Source organism: Pteropus medius, unplaced genomic scaffold, assembly GCF_902729225.1.
Source record: "Pteropus medius unplaced genomic scaffold, Ma_sr-lr_union100, whole genome shotgun sequence".
Taxonomy (NCBI): domain Eukaryota; kingdom Metazoa; phylum Chordata; class Mammalia; order Chiroptera; family Pteropodidae; genus Pteropus; species Pteropus medius.
The window spans coordinates 688,261-708,772 of record NW_024340697.1 but is presented as its reverse complement, the minus strand read 5'-3'; the positions used below and the strand labels follow the sequence as shown (position 1 = coordinate 708,772).

The 20,512-nt window shown below is 37.6% G+C and overlaps 1 protein-coding gene and 1 non-coding gene across 3 annotated transcripts in view; both read left to right on the top strand.

Moving 5' to 3' along the window:
• The first annotated feature begins 1,932 nt into the window (after window positions 1-1,932).
• Window positions 1,933-20,512, top strand: part of MOSPD2 (motile sperm domain containing 2) — a 43,341-nt gene continuing 24,761 nt past the window's right edge. For both annotated transcript variants that reach the window (XM_039873590.1, XM_039873580.1), the window contains exons 1-4: window positions 1,933-2,096; window positions 2,251-2,308; window positions 17,862-18,017; window positions 19,670-19,756. In XM_039873590.1, coding sequence (XP_039729524.1) covers window positions 2,070-2,096; window positions 2,251-2,308; window positions 17,862-18,017; window positions 19,670-19,756 — 328 coding nt within the window. In that variant the 5' untranslated portion in view covers window positions 1,933-2,069. The remainder of the gene's footprint in view (window positions 2,097-2,250; window positions 2,309-17,861; window positions 18,018-19,669; window positions 19,757-20,512) is intronic.
• On the top strand, window positions 11,069-11,187 carry LOC120611887 (5S ribosomal RNA). The gene has a single exon (XR_005655308.1). It is a non-coding gene; the product is annotated as a 5S ribosomal RNA (ribosomal RNA).

Sequence of the window (20,512 nt, the reverse complement as noted above, 5' to 3'; positions counted from 1 at the left end):
ACATTGCTCTAGAATGTTCACTATGCTGTAATGTGGAATATTAAAAAAATAGTAAAAACTTCAATGAACACCAATAGGGGAATGAATAAATACAGATGGAATATCATACCATAGTTCAAAGGAATAAATTAGATCTATGTATATCATCATGGCTAGATTTCAAAAACAAAATGAGAAAAATTAAGTTGCAGAAAAACGTATACTGCAGTACACTATTGACGTAAATCAGAACACATAAAACATTACATATTTTCTGTTCATCTACAATGGCTATATTTCAAGTGCTTTCTCTGTACCAGGTACTGTTGGAACTTGGACTCACTCATTTATTCCTCACGACATCCTTGTGCCACATGCACCATGATCTCATCCTATAGATGGGGAAACTGAGGCATGACATTTAAGGATCATCTCAGAGGCCTACAGATAGGAAGTGACAGGGCCAGGATTCAAACTGGGCAGCCCACCCCATCCCACCCCACTCCTCCCCAAAGAAAAAAACAAGTAAAGATTCATGCCACATCTAAGTAAGTACTGTTATTCAAGAGAGGGGATGGAAATCAGGGGTAGGGAGACTTTAGAGAGAGATTCAATATGCAAGCCTGCCTCAGAGATAGTCTTGGGTTAGTTCCAGGCATATAATAAAAAAATTATCACAATAAACCGGCCATAATCTTTTGTTTGGTGACAGGTCTGCACTTCAGTTTGTAAAAAAAAAAAAAACCAACACAGCACCTGTGAAGCACAATAAAGCAAAGCACGATAAAAGTAGGTATGCCTGTGCAAAAAGCTATCAAGAATGCACCCGAAAACTTTTTAAACAACATATCATCCATTTTTTCTCCATAAAAATGTAAACATAAAAAGAAGTCTGAGGCCAAAGGCGCTCAAGTGTCAATCGTGATTGACTATGGCTGGTGGAAGCATAAGGACTGCTCTCCTTACAATGTCTTTGTAGTTTTGAGTATCTTTCAATTTTTAAAAGGCAATATTACTGAATGCAAAAACGATTTCAACTTTTTAACCAACAACCAGAAAATGCGCTTCCAGTACGTTATGAATCGATCTTTCTCAATTTTGACATTTTGCACTGGATAAATTGTGAGGCTGTCCTGTGCATTGTAGAGTTTAGCAGTATCCCCGGCTTCTACCCACCAGATACCAGTAGCAGGCTGCTGCCAGGTTGACAACAAAAAAGTCTCCAGACATTGCCAAATGTGCCCTGGGAGGCAAAACTGCCCCCTGTTTTGAGAACAATCACCTTAATAATGTAAGATGTTTTACATCTCTTAACTTTATATAATTGTTTCTGTCTAAATACTTAAAAGACATATTCCTTGTTAAGTATCTCACATTCCAAGTGGGAAAGATGCTGCAGGGGTAAAGGAAGTTTCAAGCGAAATATCCCTGAGTATGTCAATTAGTTAAAATCTAGATATTTCACAGGATGATGGACATAGGCCTCGGGACGCCCGCTTCCTTCCCGCTCTCCCCCAACTACGGGACAGGGGAGAAACTGGAGCCCTGCTGTCCCTTTGCGAAGGCTGGGTAAAGGAACACACGCTGGCCCTACCTCGGCGCGCGGGACCCCGCGTCCTGCCGCTGCCACTTTCCTAACGGCCCACCTGGGCGCAGTGTCCCGAGGCTCCAAACCTCCCGCCAGCGCGCTGCATCCTGGGAGGGCCGGGCCGGAGGCCGCATTGAGCTCAGAGGAGGCGGAGCCTCCGGAAAACATTGTGAAAGCGGATGACAGGTGGAGATCGCTCGGGTGGAGTTCCGCGGGGGAAGCGCCTACGATCCGACGGCTGGTGGGGGTGGGGCCGCGGTGCAGGGAACGTTAGGGGAGGAGCCGAACAAGAAGCGAATGGAAAACCAGGTTGAGGGCCTGATCCCGCCTCCAGACCCAGACGGCTGTATAGGATTGGGCGGCGCAGCAACGCGTCCGCCCGCCTTCCGGCATCACGCGACCGCCTCCACCTCTGCCCTTCCCTCTCTACCTCAGGGCCAGCCTGGCCCGTGATGAGATATTGGGACTGGCAGCTGTGCAAGTGGTAACAGCGACGGCAATCATGTCCACGCCCGCGGCCATGGCGGAGGTGAGGAGTCGATCGCACCGCACCGTTGCCGGTCCCCTCCCCAGACCCGGAATCCTCTCAGGCCGGGGGCTGAGCTCCCAGGTTCAGGTGGGCTGGGCTGAGGGAAAGCAGGAAGGTGCACTTGGTGTCTAAGCCTCTCTTGTCTTCCTTCCAGAATAAAGCCAAGCTCATCTCTGAAACCCGACGGAGGTTCGAAGCTGAGTATGTGACAGGTGGGTACCGCGTTCTCGGTGTTAAGGCAGGTGTGCAATGAACGTCCTCAACTTTGCTAGACTGTTTGTGGGTGTCTCTGTGGGAAGCATTAGGAACTGTTTCGACTCTCACATTGACGATGCCTTGCACGTTTCCAAAATTTTCCTCTCGTAACATGACATGCACACTGCTCCAAGTGGACAGGTGATGTGTCCATTGCTTGCCAGAGGGTTAACGTAAGTTGGGAATCGGTGAGTTTCTAGCATCTCGAGTTTAGGGAACTTGGAGGACACTTTCTAAGTCCATGGCACTGGTGACAATTTCCAACGAACAGTTCCTCTGCTAACCTTTTACCAGCAGCAATCTCGGAAATAAATCTGGAAATTGCCGTAAGATTATTCTCGTGTACATAATTGGGAATCCAAATTCCTTGAATATTTTGCCTAATTCCACATCATACAACTCAGTATGCTACCCACAGAATAGGCCCTCCGGTGCTGGAGCTTTTTTAAAATTATTTTCAATTACAATTGACACAATATTTTACTCTGCCATCTTGACCGGAAATCAAGCTCTTATCTTTTCATCCTACACTGTACCTAGCAAAGTACCTGAGTCCAGAATTGATTTATTGCTTGAACATTCTGGTTGCAGATGTCACAGATACTTGAGTTGTCCAATATTTGATGACTTAATTCTTATACAGTAACTTTTTAAAAATAATTGTTGGTATATATTATTCTAATCCTGATCCTGCCACTTAATAGCTTATTTGTATTTTCTGAGCATGTTTCCATAGCTGTGAAATATGAATAATTAGGAGGATTGAAGGAGAAAGCATATATCAAACTGTCTAGCATGGGGTTAGCATACAGTAGGCTCTCAATGAATCTTTAGCCTCAAGAATTATTTTGGTTACTGTCAAAAGAGTTTGACCTAATGAGCTGGTGTCTCCCCAGTAGTCTTTTACTTATGCCCAAACGAGGAATCAAAATATAGTCGTAGAAATGTAGCAGTAGACAAGATAAAGGTCATCTTGCTCCAACCTTATTTTTAAAATGAAGAAAGGTTAGAGACATTCATTGATTTTTCCCGAAATCCCTGGGGTTAGTAGCTAGGCCAGGGCTGGTGCTCAGGTCTTCTGAATTTCACTATAGTAATCTTTGGCAGCACAATCCTGATGAATTAGATCATGTCACTCCCCAGCTTGAAACCCTTCAGTACCTTCCTTTTAGAAAAAAAAAAAATCCCAATTCTTTATGGTGACCTACAGTACAAGACCATGCATGCCCTAGATTTTTCCCACCCCTCCTCTATCCTCATCTGTTCCTACTTTCTTTACTTAGTACAGATTTTATCACTGCCCGCAGTAAGAAACATATACTATGTTGCAATCCAGTACACACGCTTACAAAAAAACTGAAACAAAAGTTTGTTAAAGAATACTTATTTTGAAAACCTGTGACTGACTACCTGATGCCGTGACCCACAAAATTGTTATCACAATCCACAAACGTGACCCACAGTTTGCAAAGCATGACCAGCCACACTGCCTCTTTTATATTCTTTAAACAAAGTCTGTTTTCATCTCGGGACCTTTCCATTTCTGTCTGTCTGGAAGGCTCTAGGCCAGGTAGTATGCATGGCCAGGTCCTTTTCTATCTCGGTTTAAATGTCTTGAGAGGCCTTTGCTGATTTATTAAATAGCCTCCCTACCTAGTTTATTTTGTCTCCTTTGCAGGTCTTAACCATAACTTGTAATTATCTTGTTAATTTGTTTGCTTATTGTTCATTTCCTCCAGAAGAATATATATAGGTCTGAGGCAACCTGTGGACGTTGAGGGCAAGGTCAGACTCACCTCTGTATACCTAGCACAGTTCTCATCAATACATACTCATTGATGAATATAGCATTGCTCAAATATATACATACAGAGATTAGTCTAAGTTCGTTTGAAGAGCTATCCTAACCAGCTTCCCTCCCCCACCAAAATCTAGCAAGGAACAGCCCTCACAATATGTCTCAAAGACAAGCATTGTTTCTAAGTAGAGCAATGTATGGCATTAAGTATAGGGAGGGTTTTGTCTTTAAATATCCACACTTGGGTATGTGCGAATGCACGTGGGTGGGTTATCTGCACAGCCATTGTAAATATTAACTTAAAGACTTGCGTGGTTAAGAAAAATAAAAACCTTAGACTCTCTCCTCTTTAAGTTTCAGTTGTTTCCTAAAATATAGCATCATATAAACGTAGAATACGAAGGTGATTAAAAGGGTTTTCGATTTATATGTTCTCCAAGTTCACTTTTGAAAACTTAGCTCAGGTGTTTAGAACGTCCACTTTCCCTCTTTCTTTCATTTCACCTTTTCTATTGTCACATTAACAATATTTTCTTTCAGAAGAGGCTGAGGCAGACTTAAGCAATCGTGATGTTTTTGCTAAAGGAAAATACTATCTGCAATTATATCACTTTAAGCGCTGGCTCTGCTCCAAAAACTTCTTTGAGATAGATTCTTGGGAGTTCCAAGCACATTTTTGTTTCCATAGAAATTAAGTTACCAATTATGGATAAATTTGTAGCTGGCAAAAAGAATAAAATGTAAGTCTATTATTGTTTCATGCATTATTAATGGTCCTTTTTTTTCCTCGTTCCTGTGAGAAATTTTATCCCGAGTCTCAAATGAGTAACATTTCCTGTTCTCTCTTCCTCCTTGTGGCCAAAGCAAGACTAATCCCTTGTGACAATAATTTATTCAGTTCCTCAAATACTATGTGCTTAATTCTGGAGAAGAGTGTCAATATTAGAGAAAGAGCTGAAGAAGGATAAAGCCCCTTCCTGAACTACTAGCATCTAGTAGAGGCTTTAAAGCAGAACTGTTAAAAAGGCAACTTATTTCAAGAGTAATAAGTGCTACAGTCATTTCTGTAAGCGTCAAAGACAAGGAAAAAGCACATGGTTGGGGTGGCTGGGTTAGCACAGAGTTAGAAAAAAAAATCACAGAATAAAATGGTGTTTCTCATGGACTTTGGAAGATGGTGGAACTCGTCCAATTGAAGAATGTGATCCGGGCGGATCCGATAATGTGAGCTAAAGCACTGAAGTGAGAAGGTGTGGGGGCATGTTCAGGAAGCTGTAGGAAGTCCACTTTGAGGAGCCTCGGGAGGGTAAGCACACATGGCTAAGAACAGTGGCACTGAAGTGTAGAGAGCCTGAGACACCTAAGCGATGCCTTTGCGCTTTAGTGAGTTTGGAGAGCTACTGAGAGTTTTGTGGGCTTTATTATTTCAGGTTTGTTTTCTGACTTTACTAGTATATGAATACACTTAAATGAATTTGGGTGATACCAAAAGCATCTGAAGAATCCCCCATAAGCTCACCATCCAGACATAGCTCTGCTAACAATAGATGTTTTTCTGGTCTTTTTTCTATACATTTAAAAAAACATAGTTAAAAGACCATTTTGTATGTAATTTTGTGTTGCATTGTTTTTTACTGACATGATCTTATTTCCTCATATTTCTGAAGTAAGCCACATTTTATATTACCATTTACTATTTAGTTCTCTAAATAAAAGACAATTTTCTTTTAAATGTCCCTTTTTGGACATTTAGATTCAATTTTTTGTTAATACAGTATTAGGTGCAGTAGATTACTTCCTTGACTTGTGTCTAAAAGTAGAATGACTAGTTTTAATAGTGTTTTTAAGACACTTTATTTCGTATGTGTGCTAAACTCTCCTTTATAGAAGTTGCGCTAGCACTCATGAAAGTGTTAATGTCACCCCAGCCTTAGCCATAGTGTCATCATTTCTTAACAGATGGTTCTTTGTTTTAGTTTGCATTTGATTACTAGTGAAAATAAACTACTCTTCCTATGTTTACGTCCATTTGCAGTTTAATTTTTTTTTTCATTAGTATGACTTTATAATTGGTTTGGGCTTTTCTTATATCATTTTAATTTTTCGAATGTATTCAAACTTACCGCTTTGTGGTTTCTTCCATTGTTGTTAAATTTTCTCTCATCCAATAACTTGTTCTAGTCCCTTAATTTTTTTTGTCTTGGTTTATTATTTTTTAATTTAGAAATATATGTACAAAATGTATGAAACATGAATAAACACCCACGTACTCAACAATCAGCCAAAGAAATAGAAAGAACCTCCTGTTCCTACTCGTTCTGCATTTGTTGGTGTTACTCATTCCCTTGCTTTTCATTAGTTTTACCACCTATGATGTGTTCCTCTCCAGTACACTTACTAAATTTACCTCTTTATAAACTTTAAATAAAAGCTGAATATTTATTCCATGACTTGCTTCTATTCCTCAAGAGTCATTCATATTGTCAAATATAACCGTACTGTAATTGATTCCTTTTTACAGCTCTGTAGTACTTCACAGAATGAGTATACCAGATGATAGGTTTGGGGTTATTTTTAGATTTTACTGTTATGTACAGCGCTACTGTGAACATTTCTTATGTATATCTGGTGCCTACACTTTCTCTAAGGCAGTGGTTCTCAAACTTCATCCAGGAACTGTACATAGTTCCTTGAGCCCATTTCAAGGTGTTACAGAGCAAAACTATTTTCATGACACTAAAACATCATTTTCCTTTTTTGTCATTCTCTCGCAAGCATACAGTGTTTTCCATCGGTTATACAGCATGTGATGATGTCATTGCTCTGACTACCAATAAATATAACCCATATAAACAAAAAAGCTCTTTGAGGTCCACAGTTATTTTTAAGAGTGTAAAAGGGGGCCCGAGACTAAAATTTGAGAACTGCCGCTCTAGGGTTTGTACCCAACAGTGAAATGGGCAGGTTGTAGAATAGGCACGTGTTCAGCTTTACATGTTCAACATTACTAGGTAATGCCAAACTGTTTCCCAAAATGATTGTACCAATTTTCATTTTAACCAGCAGTATCTGAGAGTTCTTGTTATTCCACACCCTAAAATTTGGCATTTTTTCTTTTTTAATTTTTGCCTATCTGATGGGGTCGTTGGAGTATCTCATTGTGGTTTTAATTTGCCCTTGAGTACCACCAGCAAGATTGAGCATTTCTTCATATCTCTATGAGCCATTTCGTTTCCACTTCTGTGAAAATCACTTCTTCAGACTTTTCTTGGCCCTTTATTCCTCCATATAGATTATAGTATCAACTTATCATGTTTCTAAAAAAAAAATAAACTTAGCGATTTTGAGTGGAATTGTGTTAAATCAGCAGTTCAGTTTTGGGAGACTTAACATTGTCATGATTGAGTCTTCTTATCCAAGAACCCGGTATATCTTTCTACCTGCTAAATTCTTTCTTGTTGAAAGATTTATAATTTTAAACATAAAGGTTAACCTATTTTTGTTAAATTTATTCCCAGGTACTTTACATGTTTTTTAAAATTTTTTTAAGTTTTAAAAATATCGTTTGTATGGTATCCTTTAAAAATTTATTTTCTAAATGATTGTTGCTGGTTTATAGAAAGTGCATTTGATTTTTTTACATTAATATTGAATTCAGAAACCTTACTCTTATTAATTCTAATACATCTCTTAGTTTGGGATTAGTTTGGGATTTCTACATAGACAATAATATCACCTTGAAATAATGGCAGTGTTTTTTCTAACTTTCCAATTCTTACATCTTTCAATGCTCTTACTTCACACTGCCTGGGACCTTTGGAACAGTTTTGAGTAGAAGCAATGATAAAAGCTTACTTGTCTTCTTTCTAATCTTTGAAAGATAGCCCGGAGCATGTCACCATTAAGTATGGTCTCTGTAGTGATCCTTTATCGAAATGAAGATGTTTCCTTCTATTCCTGATTTGCTACTTTTGGTTTTTCTTTCTTGCTTTGTTCCTATCACGATTGATGGTTGAATTTCACTAAATGCATTTTATTTATCTATTGAACACATTTATCGCATTTGATAAGCTTTCCACTTGATGTTTTTCTTTTAATCTGTTAGTATGGTAGATTATATTAATCAGGTTTTTAAAATTTATTGGTGGATTCAGTTAACTAACATTTTATTTAGGAGTTTTGCTCTTATATTCACAAATTGGCCTGTAATTTTCCTTTTTGGTAGTTTTCTTGTGCACTTTTGAGATCAAGAGTATGCAGTTTTCATAAAATGAGTTAGTATTTCCTGAAAGATGCGGTCATTGTGTAGTTCTAACCTGATTCCTCATATTCACCCCTCCCCCTAATTTATTATTATAGTTTTTGTATCCTTGTTTACTTACCATATATTTACTAATATCTCTATTTACCATTCTTTCTTGAGTTTCAGATCTTATATCTGGAATCATTACCGTTTGATCTAAAGTATAACCTTAGATTTTCCCTTGATGGTAAACTCTTAATTTTGAAAAAGTATTTTGTCTTTTTTTTTTTAATTAAGCAATTAACCTTGAGGAATGCCTTCATTTTATTAAGCTCAAGGAGGCAAAGTGGTTAGAAAAGTAGAAGGCTCAGGAAACTTCAGTATCGTAGAGGATCTCAGAATTTCAAGGACAGGAAGATGAGCAGTGAATGGAAGGAACCCTGTAGGTAAAGGGCACATTATCAACTGGAAGTACCTGTTTATTATCTCTGGAAAGGAAAGGTGGAAAGAAAATGACTTTTAAAGTGTAACTACACAATTGGGTATTTTACATAAGCTCTCTAGATTATGAACCACCCAAGGGATCAGCTTATGCTTTATTCATCTTCGCATCTGCAGTACCTAGCTAGCTCTCTTTTGAGCTAGCATATGGTAGGTGATCATAAATTAGTCCTCACAACTAACGTGTTGCATGTCATCCCCAAGAGAGAAAGCCTCTAAAAGACAGATAAAGTTGTCATGATCGGAAGAAGAAAAGATCGTAAGAATCTTCATTTGTGGCATATTTAAAAATATTAAGTCTCTGCTATAGAGAATATAAGGCTAACTTCACATAGAGACTTGAATGATATATTTGTGATGAGATAGAGAACTGGTAGACCTGCTTATTTGGGGATCTTAATTTTCAATAATTACTTATCAGTGCCTGGCAAATATTTATTTTGACTCATCTCTGTAAGTTGTTGATACCTATTCTTCTCATATGCTCATCCTGAATGGTTAGTGAGATACACAATTTTAAAGAGCCTGTTACTAGAAATATTGTCACTTCTAGGATGTCAGTTTGTCTTTAGGCATTTGTCAATTGAAAAGCTTGCATGACAAGAGTGGTCTATTTACCAAATCTGTATCGTTACCAAAAACTTAAACTCTGACAAGAATTTTGGTTTGATTACATCTCTAGGAAGTGGAGTAGAGTTCGTAGAAATACATAAAAAAATATTTCCCCTGCAGCCATTTCACAAGGAATAGGAGGACAAAAATTGCTTCTTTTCCATCTAAACTATCTGGCTGAATTTGTTGACTACAGATATTTGGCATATATGTATAGAAATTTTTCGACATTAGTTATTTTATATTTACTAGTTGGGCCATGATTTGCAAAAGCTTTTCTTTTCCCATTATAGTGCTATATATTCACAACTGACATAGGACATTCATAGATAATTTTTAAGTTTTTATACAGGCACTCTATATCCAGATCATTGGAGGGAAAAAAAAAAACATAAAAATATGTAAGAGAAAATAAAAGACATAAGAAACCCCATATACATTTAATAGGACTTCCAGAAGGAAAAAAATAGAGGCAGTGCTATTTGAAGATATAATAGTTGATACTTTTCCAGAGTTTATAGAAAACATCAAATCCTCAGGTTAAAGAAGCATAACAAGATCTGAGCATCGTAAAGAAAAAGAAATGAATCCATAGGCACATCATAGGGAAACTGAGAACACCGAGGACAAAGAAAAAAAATCTAACAACCGCTGAGAAATGACAGATTATCTACAAAGGAACAAATATCAGACTGATACTTGATTTCTTATCAGCAACAGTTAATGCCAGGAAACAGTGAAATAATTTTCGGAAAGTGCCAAGGTAAATAACTGGCAATTTAGAATATTTAGTCAAAATTGAAGGTAAAATTTTTCAAGAATACAAAGGTTGACAGCCCATTGCTAATAAAAAAAATCTATTAGACTACTTCACTAATAAGTAAATAGAACCCAAGAGGAAGCAGAGGGATGCAAGGAGCAATGAAAAGCAAAGAGATTGGTAAGCCAATCAGTAAAGAAACAATCTAAATTAATATTAATAGTAAAAAAAGTTAACGATAGGAATAGAGGAGACAGGTAAAACATTATAAGAACTCGTTCAGAAGGATAGAGATATTAACTGTAGATTTTGTCATTTAAGTGTGAATATTTAAAGTTAGGGTAACCACTGAGAGACAGAAATAAAATATTCAGTTTCCAAACCAGTGGAGAAATGAAAAAGAGAATGAAGAAAAACATCACCTCTCTAGCAGAAGACAGGAAAGAAGGAAAAAAGCAGCATAGTAACCAGAGAACAGAGTAAAACAGCAGAAAAAAATCCAACTTTATCAATAGTTACCACAAATAGAAACAAATATATACTTCCTATCAAGAGTAGATTTTTAAAATCTTAATTACTTGCTGCCTATGAGACTAACTTAATATAAATTAATGTAGAAAGGCTGAAAATAAAGAGATGGAAAAAGATGCATATAAAAAAAATTTTAAACAAATGTGTTCCTGTGTTAGCTGTACTTTCATTAGACAAAATGTTTAGGGTGAAAAACAATACATATAAAAAGGGATGCTACTAGTGATAAAAGGAACCCTAAAAAGTTATAACAGTTAGAAACTAACAACATGGTCTATGGCCATGCCACCCTGAACGTGCCCGATCCCATCTGATCTCGGAAGCTAAGCAGGGTCAGGCCTGGTTAGTACTTGGATGGGAGACCACCTAGGAAGACCAGGTGCTGTAGGCGTAAAAAAAAAAAAATAAAAAAATAAGGGATTGTAAACTGACAAGGTCCTTGCAATCTGTGAGGTCAACCAAGGATTGTCTTGCCTAAAAAAAATAATAATAAATGAATGAATGAATAAATAAATAAGTAAAATAAAAGTATCTAAAATAATAAAGCAAAAGCTTTATTTTAATGAACTTCTTTCAGAAATAAAGAGAACAAGTAAGAAATCCTTAAGATTTTAGATTTAAACACCACAGTGAACAAAGTTGATAATAGATACGTGCGTATGTGTGTGTATGTGCGAGTGGATAGACTCTCCTACCCAACAAATAGAGAGTATATACTTTGAATATATATTTCTGCTCCTGGAGCTTTTGCAAACATTCACCACATATTAAGTCATAAAAGAAGTCTCAGAAATTACAAAGCAGCTAGATCATATAGACCATGTTCTCAGACCATTATGCGACTGTATTAAAAGTCACAATAAACAGTTACTTAAAAACAAATCAAGTGTTAAGAAACTGAAATAACACACCTCTAAATAACCCAGAGGTTAACAGCTTCCTAGTAATGTGTGTAATTCTTATATCTGCTAAATAACCTGTGGGTTAAAAAGGATATCACAATGAAAATTGCAAAAACTTAAAGCTGAGCAATAACAAAACATCTATGGTCTCACGTGCATTCATTAGAAAATAAGGCACTAATAAAAAGCTAAAAATTCAATTCAAGGAGCTACAAAGTGAACATGAGTAAATACAGAGAAAGTAGAAGGAAATAAGGTAAGAACAGATATTCATGGTATGGGGAAAAAAGATAGTAGATGTAATAAACGTAAGCTGGTTTTTTGAAAGGACTAATAAAATAGACAAAAACGTAGGATGAGTGATTAAGAAAAGGAGAAAAAGGCATACACTAGGAATAAAAGCAGATATACTTATAGATGTGATGGAGATTTTTAAGATCAGGGACTGCAATGACTAGCTTTATCACGGTAAGTTAATAAACTTAGATTAAATGTAAAACTTTCTAGAGAAAAGAAAAATCATCTAAAATTGTCTCAACAAGAAGTAAAAAACCTAAATAGATGAGTGACTATTAAAGATATTGAATTGGTAGTCACAAATCTCCTGCCATTCTCTACGCCCTCATAAAGATGCACATGTACACATAAGGCAAAAGCAGCTTTGTTAGTCCCAGGAATGCGAAGGTGATTCATAATCAGAAAATGCAGCAGAGGAATTTGCTACATTAACATAATGCTCCTCAATGAAACTTTTGAATAGGTACAGTTCAACCATCAAAACTATAAAAAGATAAATATTGAGGAGTGTCTTTAGTCTCCTGTTCTCCTGTGCCTTATCACTCCCTTCTCCTCCCTCTTTAGGTAACCATATTTGTTTCTGTTTCCTTTTTCTGTTTGTTTAAGTCAATATAAACATATATGCATTAACAAAATTAAGTGAGAGAAAGTGTTTATTTCAACAGAGAGAAATCACGCTGACAATAATACAACTTTATGAAAAAGCAAACAAAACTTTTAGCAAACATGGAAAACTTCCTTAACTGTGTTATCTTCTAAAAACCTATAACAAATGTCATGTTTAATTGTGAAACTTCAAAATAATTCCCATAGTCAGAAAAAAGACAGTGATACAGTATATAAAATAATCTAGTTAACAGTATGGCAAGGAATATAATAGGTATGAGATTTGCCAATCTTATCATTCATTGCTTCATGATAGCAACACAAAAAATCTCTAAGCTGCCTACAAATCTAACTAAAGAAATGTACTTTTATGTTATGAAAGAACATTGAAAGAAAACCTGAATAGATGAGCAGAGTGATATATCATCTAAGATAGTGTGTCTCTTACATATCCAGTATATGAATCCATCTCTTTAAAGACCGGAGCTGAAGCAGAAAGCACTGCCGCTCTCTACACCAAAGGGGAGTCAGTAAGTAAAGTCCTGTTTTCAAACAGCCCTCGAGCTAAGAATGTTTTTTTGTATGTTTAAAGGGTCACTAAAAATACAACAACAACGAAGAACCAGCAACGGAGACCCTGTGTGTCCTTCAAAATCCAGGATATTTAGATATTTACCATCTGGCCCTATACAGAAAGTTTGCCAACCCCTGCAGTAAACCAGCGGCTCTCAAAGTGTGGTCCCTGGACCAACAGCAGCATCAGCATCCTGTAGGAACTTGTTACAAATGCAGATTCTTGGATCCCACCCATGATTTTGACACTCTAAGGGTAGGACCTAATCTCTGTTTTAACAAGCCCTCCTGGTGATTTGGATGCTTGCTGAATTTTGAGAATCACTGCCGTAGGCCAGTGGCTTAATCCCATCAAAGAAGATCACTGCCTCTCAGTCTCTCCCCAGATAGGTTCACAGGAAAGTGGAGATTCATTTTGTTATCAGAATACTTTTGCATTTTTTTCAAACTTTATCTGAATTCTAGGTACACTTATAATAACTACAATATACTTCCAAGATTTTCTCAACTGATTAATAGGTCAATTAGAATTAAGTCTTCTATTCAGGGGTAGCACTCTTGTTAATCTAATATGCATAAAATTTACTCATATAGTATTTAACATTTTCAAAGTATCCTTGATCTTCATAAGACTGTGGGTAGGCAGACCTTAATTATCTCCATTTTACAGGGAAGAAAATCAGACCGAGTGACTTGCTCAGTCTCCCTCTATATAGGAGCAGGGGTCTTCTGAGTCCATCCCTCTGTCCTGTGTCCCGAATCTGGTTAGAAATCTTTTCATATTTGTTTACCTTAAAACACAGTTTCTGCCCTGTTGGTAATTTCACCAGCCATCAAGTACAAGACAAAAAGAAATGTTAATAAAGAAACTTTGTTTTATGAGTATCAATTGTATTTTCTATGTTGCAACATTTTTCAGAGTATACACATGAGAAACAGTGTGAAGGGGATATCGCGTCTGTGTGCATGCATGCACGAGAGAGAGATGAAAAGCTGAGAGACTTATCTTTCCCCTGATCCAGAGGTGAATCACCGTTTAATTATTTCTCAGCCAAATTATGAACTTTGCAATGTGTTCAGTGGTGATACACTGTATGAATATAAAACCAATTTACAGAGCAAAATTCATATAAGAACAAATAGTAGAAAAAACAATGAAGCACAGGTGTGCTAATAGTTCCCTAAGGTTTCTTAACAGAAGAGTGGCTGAAATGAGCTTTGAGCTATTTTGAAGAAATGCAAGGCTGAGTCTTAAAAATGTACCACTTGAGATTGCTGGCCTGTGATGAAGTTTTCACTGGTCCACAGCCAGATTAAATAAGGACACTATTATGAAAGTATGCATACGTTATTGGTATATAAAACTGTCAGACGAACTCAAAAAGTCCGAAGGCTTTGGCTAGAAATAAATGATAGAGATTTGTTCAAGTGCTTTAGAGTTTGCAAACTGGGAACACAGCTAGGCAAAAACCCGGAAGTGTTCCAAAGAAAAAAAGAAAAGATGAGAGTTCTTAAAAGTCCCATCCTTGAGAAGAATCAGCCCTGCGTTCTTAGCCCTAGGACTCGTCCCAGTTATCAGTCAGAAGTCAGGCAGTCTGGCTGATGGATGCCAGGTGGTCCAGAAGATGGTCACCAGGAGATCTGGTCACATCTGATGGTCTAGATATGTGAGTCCCTCAGCAGGTAATCAGGGGCTTATATGGAGGTCCAGGCATCGACACAGGACTGGAAAGTTCAAAATTTTACGTTCCCAGGCTAGTTAAAACAAGAATAGAATCGTTTCTTCACGCCTCAACCTACTCGATTTTAGCAATTTAGCACCTTGACTACAGTGACTCCATTTTATTTCTTTATTCTATTCCTCAAAACTAATCTCTTCCTAATCTCTATGAGGTAAAGTCTTTCAAAATGGTGCCCTGGGTAGGTTTTTAGGGGTAGTGTGTGTGCACACAAGTATGTTTTATATCTTTAGCAGCTTCTTTTTTGAGTGTCCATCTTTAGCTGCTTCTCATAACATCTGGACTTACCTAAAGACTAGTTTTCTGAAAAATCCCTGAAACTTGAGTATTCAGTTGTCTGGAGGCTGTATTTGAAAGCAGCAAATTGTTTTGTCCTAAGCACAGTTATTATTACACTTGGCCCTGTGGTCCTAGGCCAAGTTTTCCTTTCCTTGAATGCTCACTTTGTTTCTTTCTCATTCTCTCTTCCCTCTCCTCCCCCTCAGCCCTCTTCTGCCCCCACTTTTCTCCTGCCTCTCTCCCTCCACCCCCAAAAGATCCCCTCCCCAGTTCTTTCCTCAGTCTTTTCCACTCTGTTTTCACTCCTATCTAGGGGTGAATGTTGAACAGGTATGTCATATGTAAGTACACGTTTTATTAATACCAATATTCGTTTTAATATAGAGATTTCTAATTTCAAAGATCTGCATTCCTAAACGCTATCCAGGAGCAGTCGGCTTTAAATTTCTTAATAACATGCACTGTCCTATTTACAGAATCCTTAGTGGTGAATACCAGCAGTGGTAGTGATAATGAAAATAACAATGTTTTATTCTTATGGCTAAATAGTTATTGAGCTTTTACCACCTGCCGCCTATTGTTCTAAGTGGTTCTCAGAGTTCAGACGCCCAAGACTCTTTTCGGGAGCCAGTGAGGTCAAAACTATTTTCATGATAATACTAAGAAACCATTTGCCTCTATCACCCTGTCGACATTTGTACCCATTACACAGAAGCATTGGTGGGTAGAACTGCTCACTCTGCAGCCTGAATCAAGGCTAGTAGTCACTGTAGTCTTCATTGTTGGTTCTCTCAGTTTAAAATAAAAAGCCGATTTTATTTTAGAAAGCCTCTGATGAAACAGTGAATTTTATTAAATCTTGACCCTTGAGTAACATTGTTTTTTAATGTTGTGTGTGACAAAATTGGGAAGTATGCATTAAACACTTCTACATGTTTGAATTGCCAGCTGAATTAGTCACTTTTTTATAGACCACCGCTTTTATTTGAAAGAACAACTGGCAAGTAAACTGTTATTCAGACTTAGGTATTTGGCAGGAATTTTCTTAAAAATGAATGAAGTCAGCCTGTAATTTCAAGGAAAACGCCATGTTGGTCCAGAGGAGAGGACCGCCAGCAGGCAAAATGGATGACGCTTCTTCAGGGGTCAGGTGTTCCCAGGGCTCTCTTGATGCTAAGCAGTGTAAACTTTTCTATCCAACGCATGTTTATAAATGATCATTAAAGAAAAGTTGTTTTGAATGCTGATGAATTTTCCAGTAGCAGAGCTAAAAAACATTTCCCAAGGTTTACGTACCACAGAACCCCTCTTTGTATAGATTAGAAAAATAGAACCCAAATATTGAAAGCCTTTTCCAAGGTAACGCTCTATACATGCGTAGTTTATGGCCTCATATTTTATAGTGCTCTAAACTTTCAAGTACTTCCACATATACATTTTCATCTGATCCTCACATAATCCTGTGAGTATCTAAAGCAGCTTAAAGATTAGGAAATTGAGACTCAAAGAAAATAATTCTCTGAATGCACTTTATATTATCCTGCCCTTTAGGCTATCATCTCTGAGGGTCTGAAATAAGGCCGAGCAAACGGACAGGAGATAGAATCTATAAAACTTGGCAACTAACTAGATTCAAAAAAGAAAAAAAGACAAAGCAGAAATGAAAGAGCCAGAGAATTTTCTGAAGTTTCTTGCTAGGGTGCCTGGGAGAGTACCATTAACAGAGAAAATAAAAATAGAGAAGGAATAGATTCAGTCAACAAAAGTTTCCTGAAGGCCTTTTCATTGGCACTACTATAATCTGCTTCGGAGGATTCTTAGGCTGGCTAGACCTTGCTTTTATGGTCTCTATATGAGAAGATATGCTATGCATGCCAGTGACTCTGATTCAAGGGGGAAAATGCTAAGTGCCTTGAGAAAGGCTTAGTTCAAGTCCTGTAGCTGTTCACAAGCGGGAAGGAATGACTTCTGGACTCAGGGGAAATTTTATGGAAGAGGAAGCATTTGAAAGGAGTCTTGCAGAATGTAGAATTTGGATGTGCAGAGGTGGTTGTAGGGAGACAAGGAAGGTTCAATGACAGAAAAATAGAGCAGGGTGTGGAAGGAGGAATATCAAGTATAGAGGTTGGTAAGAACATAGCGTGTGTGTAGGCAGAGAATAAGAAATTATTTTGAAAACAATTATTCTGGTAAATTATAGGTGATGTTAACTGCTGCATACATGGTCAGTTTTCCATTTTGTATTTTCATTTTTTTTTTAATGACACTTGTCAAAAAAGTGTCTTTAAGTACAACTTAATTCTTTTACATATAGTTTCATTTTTCATTGACTAGGGTAAGGATTTCAAGTTCAGATAACATAATTGATCTTCCCAGATGTTGGTTTATAGTTTTAGAGAGAGTCGTGCAAAATATTTGACTATGGTCTTATTTTTTAAATCTATGGTGGTTTAAAGTAAACCTGCAGCCTTTAGATAACTTAATCTCCTCGCACTTAGAAATTCCATCAGTCCTTGAAATCGCATTTTCATCTGAACTGCATCCCTGAGTCTTTCTTCAAATAGCTTAGCTTTGTCTTCGAGGTCTTTGTTCTCCTTTGACATTAGCTTTTGTTATTATTCACTGCAGAATGTATCTGACTTGGATATTTATTACTGTTTTTCCCCTAGATAAGCCAGATAAATACGATCCACGTGACGTTGAAAGGCTACAACAAGACGATAACTGGGTTGAAAATTACTTATTCTGGAGACATGATGTTATAGATGAAACACTGAAGATGCTCGATGAGAGTTTTCAGTGGAGGAAAGAAATAGCTGTCAATGGTAAGCTGTTCGATTTAACCCCGACAGTATACTATCCCCTTCATAAATATTACTGTTTCACATTTATCTAATAGTGTATTTTCAAGTATCCTCGACAAGCATCATAAACACCGGAATATAAAGTTTTATACAGACCCAGTAACACTTTGAAAGGAATGTCATATGAGTAAGTCTTAAAAGTTGGATCATTCATAAGGAAATGAGATCACCAGGGAATAGAATCACGCTCCGTTCTTCACGCACAGCAGAGTCTCCTAACCTGTGCTTGTTTACTTTGGTACCATTAAACAATAATAGCAGGACAGCGTCAGCATCTTCACTATTAGGACTAAAGATAAGGAGATACTACCTGCCTGTTTTTCTCAGTTGTTGCCTTATGTCTTTATTCCCAGAGTTCCTTGTTCCACTAGGTGCTCCATATAGGATTAATGAATGGAGGTCCCCCAAAAGCAGGCTGATTCCCAAGGATGCCTATGGCAGCCTTCTTTTAATGGCTTAATTTCAAGGCCCACTTTAAAAATGAAATTTTCTCCAGAAAGGGGTTTGGAAATCTTAGGGGGTTTTAGAATAGTCTTCAAGTATAGAAAGAAATCTTCCCAGGAAAGGTTACTCATTCTCTCTCTTTCCTCCTGAAAATGTAACAAACTGGCATAACTACTGCTTTCGATGAGGTATAAAGAATTTCCTGACCTTGAAGATTATAAACTCTGGAGTGACTGAGTCTAGAGACTTAATACAAAGTAGTCGATGAATAAATCCAGAGCAGACACCCTCTCCAGGCCTCACACTTGTAGAAGGACTCCATCAGAAGGGGAGTATTTAAGAAACAATTTGATTGGAAATGTAAAAAAAAATACATAGGTAATTTCAACAAACAGTGGAGCACTTATTGATCACACAAAGTAATATAAATCTGATATTCCTAAATCACTTAAGTACAAAATTAATGTTTAAACTTAACAGTAGTGTTTTCTTACATAGAATTGCTTGTTTCCAATGGCAGACAGCAGAAATATGATACAAGGGTTGGGGAAAGATAAAGAAATCTTTGAAAGTTCTTGGGGAATTACTTGTGAAGGTAACAAGAGCCTTGCCACGTGCTGCCTTGCTTCTGTTGGTTCTCAGCCTCGCTAGAGACGGGACAGGCCCTTTTTGTTCCTCCTGCCAAAAAAGGAGCTGGCATTTTTCTTGAAGTGTTTTCCACTTGCCCCAAGTTTACAAAATTAGACTCCACTGCACATCAAACTTTGTGGGAAAATATTATTTTTCAAAAGAAACCATAGTGATTTTTTCATTAATTCTGAAGCTGTAATGTGGGTGTTTGCAGGGCACGTTCTCTTGAAATTGTCCAACAGTGATATTATTTGTCTGCAAGTCATTATTTGAAACACAACCGGACATAGAAATGTGTCTTCATAAACAGTGGCTGAAGCGTCAAAGAGCAACAGATGTTTTTTCCATTTCTCTCATCTATGTCTTTATGCAGTTAGTTTACTTAGTAAGAAACACCGTTATTTACTGGAATCTATCCAGATGTTTAAATAAGCTTTATCTTTTTTATGTCAGAGCTACATAACATTAACCTTTACATTATGTTTTCTTTTTAAAAAGGCCCCTAAGTTACAATTACTCACCAGTTTATCACTTTTTAGATCTGACTGAATCCTCCATTCCCAGATGGTTATTCGAAATCGGTGGTATTTATCTCCACGGTTATGACAAAGAAGGCAACAAGTTGTGTAAGTATATTTACGTGCTGGCTTTTCAAGATTTCGAGCTGTCCTTATCTCAACAGAATTCGTAATAGGCAGCACTTTCTCCATATGTAGCACACGGCGAGTTTCCTGCAGTTGGGGATTGTTCGAGCCATCCCGACCGAGCATCACATACTTACGAGTTGTACTACTGTTTACATTATAATAAACCAGGCAGCAAAGGCAAATGCTGCGTCCTCTAAAGCAGCCAAAATAATGTAATCCAGAGTCTCTATCTTCTTTCTAATTTGACTGTCATATTAAACTTCAACCCAGCATTTTTATGGAACATCTTTTTTGACAGCCCCCTAAGGGTTGATCCATGGATGTTTTTCAAGTTTCCCAGTCTTCTCCCCTTCACGTCTCGTGAATCTGTGTGATAGCCCATGGCGGGAGGAACGGTAACCCTCCTCCCTGCCTTCCCAGTGATTTTCTTCTCTCCCCATTGCCCAAACTCCAGCTTGGTTTTTTTTTTTTTTACCAAGGCTGAGGCTCCACAGGAGTGTCAGAGCGCCATCCTGAGCAGATGTCCTGCCAAGTGAGCTTACTGCATGGTCAGTGCGCACTTTGCCCTCGGTGGCATGTGGTCTGTTCCTGTTTGAACAGCACTCCTTGCATTTTCCTGTCGCTGGCTCCTCCTCCTCAGTCTTCTTTGCGCATTTCTCTTTCTGCCTGTCCCTTAAAAGTGCTTCCCTAGCTTCATTCCTTCCTTGGCCTCTTACTTTCTAGCTGATACAGTCT